Source organism: Porites lutea, chromosome 11 (genome assembly GCF_958299795.1).
Source record: "Porites lutea chromosome 11, jaPorLute2.1, whole genome shotgun sequence".
NCBI classification, from domain to species: Eukaryota; Metazoa; Cnidaria; class Anthozoa; order Scleractinia; family Poritidae; genus Porites; species Porites lutea.
The window spans coordinates 2,441,544-2,446,543 of record NC_133211.1 but is presented as its reverse complement, the minus strand read 5'-3'; the positions used below and the strand labels follow the sequence as shown (position 1 = coordinate 2,446,543).

The 5,000-nt window shown below is 38.5% G+C and overlaps 1 protein-coding gene across 1 annotated transcript in view; it reads right to left on the bottom strand.

The window, feature by feature from the left end:
• Nucleotides 1–867: 867 nt before the first annotated feature.
• LOC140952402 (uncharacterized) overlaps nt 868–5,000 on the bottom strand; it is a 10,823-nt gene continuing 6,690 nt past the window's right edge. The window contains exons 2-5 of the mRNA XM_073401831.1: nt 4,509–4,615; nt 3,704–3,839; nt 2,957–3,061; nt 868–1,287 (exon numbers count right to left, since the gene is read on the bottom strand). Of these exons, the coding sequence (XP_073257932.1) occupies nt 2,958–3,061; nt 3,704–3,839; nt 4,509–4,615 (347 nt within the window). The 3' untranslated portion in view covers nt 868–1,287; nt 2,957. The remainder of the gene's footprint in view (nt 1,288–2,956; nt 3,062–3,703; nt 3,840–4,508; nt 4,616–5,000) is intronic.

The following is a 5,000-nucleotide window of genomic DNA, read 5'->3' as shown; positions in this document are numbered from 1 at the left end:
TAGAGTGTTTCAGTGTGGATGAAAATACTTATCACGTGACTTTTTGAAGCGCAAACCCCAGCCCGAGGCCAGTCCAAACCCTAACTGTTGAACTAACTCACTTGGAGGTCAAAGCACCAATACTTATTTTGTAATACCAAAAAAGCCCCTTGGTTAGAGTCTAGCTGGGCCTTACATTTTCTGGGAGTGTCAAATATTTAGGTCACGTCATGCAAATCGTTCCCATAAATCACAGCATTTGAGTTACCTTTGCAGTGATCAATTTTCATAAACAACTCATTTGATAGAAGCAATGTCATTATGCCAGCAAAGCCTTCATGACAGGGGCAAAAATGCTCTTTGTCTCACTTAATGATGTCAATGGGAGATTTTGATCTCACTTAGGGCGTTCAGGACAGAATAATATCTTATTATATACCTAAACTGGTACCATTTAGGCTTTGCCATAAAAACAAAATCAAGAAGAGACAAGGTAAACAAAAAATGAATTAATAGTGAGGAAGAAAGCAACCACTGGCAACTTCTCTATAGAAATAAAAACTTCTAAAACTTATTTAGCTGTCCGTTTTAGAATATCTCATAGGGGTCAAATAATGTTTAAACAACACACAGATTAGTGTCTGTTCAGATTTGAATTCCACTTTTAGGAAGAGTACCGCTGCCCATCTTTTTATGTGAAAATCACCCTCCTGCCAAGAAAAGTTAATTTGCGCCTCTCCTTCAGTGGGAATGGGATATAAAACAACTTTGTGAAATACACTACATACTGAAAAAAAAAAAAAAAGAAAAAATAATAATCATCACAATCTTTCCCCTTGAAATGACCTGCTGTTGCTAAAACTTAGTAGTTTTATTACTTCCAATGTACACAGCAAAACGTTTTCTTTTAATGAGTACAGCAGTCTACTTTGACTGCAATGATAAAGCAAACAAGGAATAAACATTCCAAGTTTAGAGCTACATGTATACTGGTGGACAACAACAACAATGAAAATAATATTTAAAAAAGGCTGGACTTTGTATGGCAAGCCGTTTCAGCATAAAACATGGATCAGTCGAACACGTCACAAGTTGAGGATTTCAGAGCACACGGATCAAGGTAACAGGAAGTCTACTTCAGAGCACTGAACGTCATAAACAGAGGAAATTCATTCATCGTGTTTCAGGTCAGCCTGGCACTGAATATTTTTTTCTTCTAACAAACATCTCAGCTCGTCAATATATAAGTACATTGTAACAGGAACATGGTGGTATCATGGTGTTGTACAGAACATTACCAGTCACGGCCTTTTGTAAGAATGACAAACAGAATACTATCGTTAAGAGACGGTGCAAGAATAATCACACTACATCATCAACCCTTAATTAAACAACACAATTATACAGAGATGCTGTGACAAACTGACAATTTTAAAACTTGGGATTTACCGGTACCTTTTTTTGCCTCTCTCCCCACCTCATCAACTGATCTCAACCTCAATTCCAGACCCCTACCCACCGGCACCCAGGTAACTCTCCACTCTTGTAGCTCACATATTAACCCTTTGTATTAAACACTAAGATCAAAATTTAGATTCTCATTTGTTGGCCCTATTTGGTCACTATAGAAGTAGAGTGGCAAGGTTGGTAAAGTATCAAGCAAATTCATCTTGTGTGATCAAGTCCTTCATTCTTGTGACCACTCCGTTAAAATATAAAGCACTTATACTGTATGATTATCAGAAGGAGAAATTAGATGCTGATCACGCTTAGGGCTTAAGGCTTAATCACATACTACTGTCATGGTTTAAGGCTTAATCACATGCTACTGTCATGGACTTGAATCAAACAGCCCCCCTTGTACATGGTGTAAAATGACCATTCCAAAAGTGTGGAAGATGAGTGCAGCCAAGCATGGGAGATTTTCTAAGAAGGTGCAAAAGTCGCTGTTTTTGATTGCATTTTGTTGAAAATAGTATTGTCATTTGAACATTAATTTTTGTATTTACATGTAGCTAAAATGAAAGGGAGCACCATATTGAAACCTGCTTTTACAAGTCTTCAAGGCCATGAAAAAAGAGCACAAGATGCTTGGCAAGACGCATAAAACAAAACAAGATCTGATCTCTTTTTGGTGCTAAGTTGCAATTTCCTTTTAAAAAAATAATCTGTAACCCAAAGTATCTTACTTCCCCACTCAACTAAAAAAGTCCTCTCCCCAACGGCAGCATATGCATGGAAGCAAAAAGCCACAAGCCTGGGCTATGGAATAAACCTCTTTTGAGCAAGTCTCTTAATAAACAGGGTCAAACTTTAGCCCAACTTTCTTGTTCAAGTCCATCATTTTCCTGCTTTGTTTAATATGTTTATAGCAAGGGTAGGCCAATTTCTATTAACATGAACTTCCTTTGGAAATCTTAACTAAGATCTTGAACTGCAAAATATGTAGTTTTACTGAAATAATAATAAAAAATAGGTTTTGGTGTATAAAAAGCTCTTGAGGCTTTTTGATGAAAAGCAAACCTTGCAGTTAGTTTTTAATAACTATCTAGGTATTTACAGGGACCCAGTGTAAATCAGGTATTGATGAGAAGGGATCCATACTCATAATTTTCAAGTGGCCTTATATTTTAGTGATACTGCCCCTGGTCTTCAAGACAATAAACGAAATATAACAGGAAACTTATTAATCAACACTTCTTATTTATTGGGACAAGCAAAGCAGGACAAGGGCAAATGACTCAGAGATCCTCACATCCAAGGACCCAGTGAACCTTGAGCTCAAATCAATGACACTGAGACCCAGAAAAATACAAAATTTGATATAAGTGGTATTTCTGCTGTCACAGGTCTGTTTTACACTCTTTATAAGCCTAGAAATGTAATTTTTAGTGACTGTAAATTGTTGGGGGGATTAAAATGTCGCAACAGCAGACAGATTTTTACCACAACATTGAAAATCAGTCACACTTCCTACCTTAATAGCCACCATAGCTGCTGCCTCCTCCATAGCCCCCTCCTCCTCCTCCGTAGTTAGCATAGCCTCTCTGATAGCCATCGCCGCCACCACCACCATAAGAACCTGCAAAGTAAAAGTCCAGCTGTTTAAACACTAAGAAAGTCACTCAGTTATGACCTTCCATGAGAAAATATAAAAAAGCACTTAATTTGAAATAGAGTGTAAATGTATTTAGCACGAGAGTACTATTATTGAAGACGGTATCTCTACATCTGATAGACATAGGACTGCCATTTTACAAGGTCAACAGAGCATGCAAAGGTCAGAGCCATTTGCAGGGTGAGGACAGTACCTTAATTTACCAGTTATTTTGAGACCCTGAGTAGTGGACTGGTCTTTCTCACACTGCAAATGGTAACATCTTTATTTCCTCATTCTTTTCTTTTGACCAGTGAATTGTAACCGACAAAACTATGTAAGCAGCTGGCGACATTGCCGGTTGCCAGCACTTTTTGAGAACCCCGAAACGCTCCAAGAAGTGCAGCAGTCAGCGAGAAAGATGTGCTTCAGTTTTTTTGCTGACCTGTAATTTACTTTTAAATAACGCTGATGTCAACTGGCTGCCTGGCTCTGCTAGCCCCCATGGTTATTCCAGGCAGCCAATACTCTAATTTTTACTTTTAAAATTAATTCTCATTATTGTAATTTATTTTTGAGCAAGAGTGAGCACAAATAAAGATTGTTGTTGTTGTTGTTGTTGCATACCTCCACCATATCTTCCACCTCCGTAGCCGCCTCCACCGCGTCCACCTCGAAAGCCACCCCTTCTTCCTCCTCCTCCTCCTCCACCACTTCCACGGGGCTTAGCTATTGATACTATAATGTTTCGCCCATCCAGGTCCTAGGAGGAAAATTGAAGAACAATCCCATTTACCGTATAACTGCACTGTGCATTCAGTAAACAATACATAGGTTGCTATCCAGAGAAAACAGATGACATCACTGGTTTTCCCATGAAGTGATATCTGAGGAATTTCAATGCAAAAATTCCATACCAATGATGTGTCTCTACCCAGTAAGTGAGATAGTTCAGTCTGTGAAAGCTTCCATAATTGTGATAAGGGTACGCTTAAACATATCAACCCTTTTTGCAGTCAGTCACTTTTCAAGTTCTAAGGTTTCAGGTTTGGCACCCAGAAAAAGTGTCCTTTTCCCCTGAGTAGAGCTGTCCCTTCAAAAGAGGTAATAAATACAAAGATTATGTGGGCATTTTTCCAGGAGCAAATTTTGTCCCCTGAATGGAGGTATCCCTTGAATAGAGGTGTGCCAAACAAGAGGTTCCACTGTGCTTTATTTGTTTCTTTATAATAACCAAGTTAATAAATAAAACAATGTGTTAGCTTGAATTCTGAGTAAGTAGTAAACTGAAACAGAGTCTCAAAATCTACTGGGCACATTTGTTTTGATTTCTACTCTCTTGGAGATCAGTCTGGAAAATTTGCATGTGGATATTGGAATTTAGAAAGTTTATTAAGGAATTTATTGCCATCATTGTAGAAAGAAGTTTTACCTGTCCATTCAACCGATCAATTGCCTCTTGGACATTCTTTTCTTCATAGAATGTCACAAAGCCAAAGCCTCTTGATCGACCAGTCTCTCTGTCAGTTACAACTCTCGCTGCAAGGAACAATATTAGAAAGTACACAAAATCAATATAAAATTCCATTGTCTGGCTGAGCTTAACAAGAGAGGAAGATGAAGAGGTCCAATGATCTAAATAATTAATAGGAAACTTAAGAACCACGACGACGACTGGAAGTGAGTTACAGTGTACTGAGCAAGTGCGACCAGTAAATTTCATCGTTGTGGTGTCATCGACGACGCCAAACAAATTAGAATCACATCGTCTTGCAATCCACAAGCTTTGGCAGGTATAAATCCACTGTTTTAAGCGATTTTTGAAGTCTTTTGCAAGGTTGTCAAAATGCGCCGGCGACCGGCGCTATCGCCGGCTACTCTGAGGTTTTCGCCGGCTGTAAATTGTTGGAGAAAAGTGAAAAAT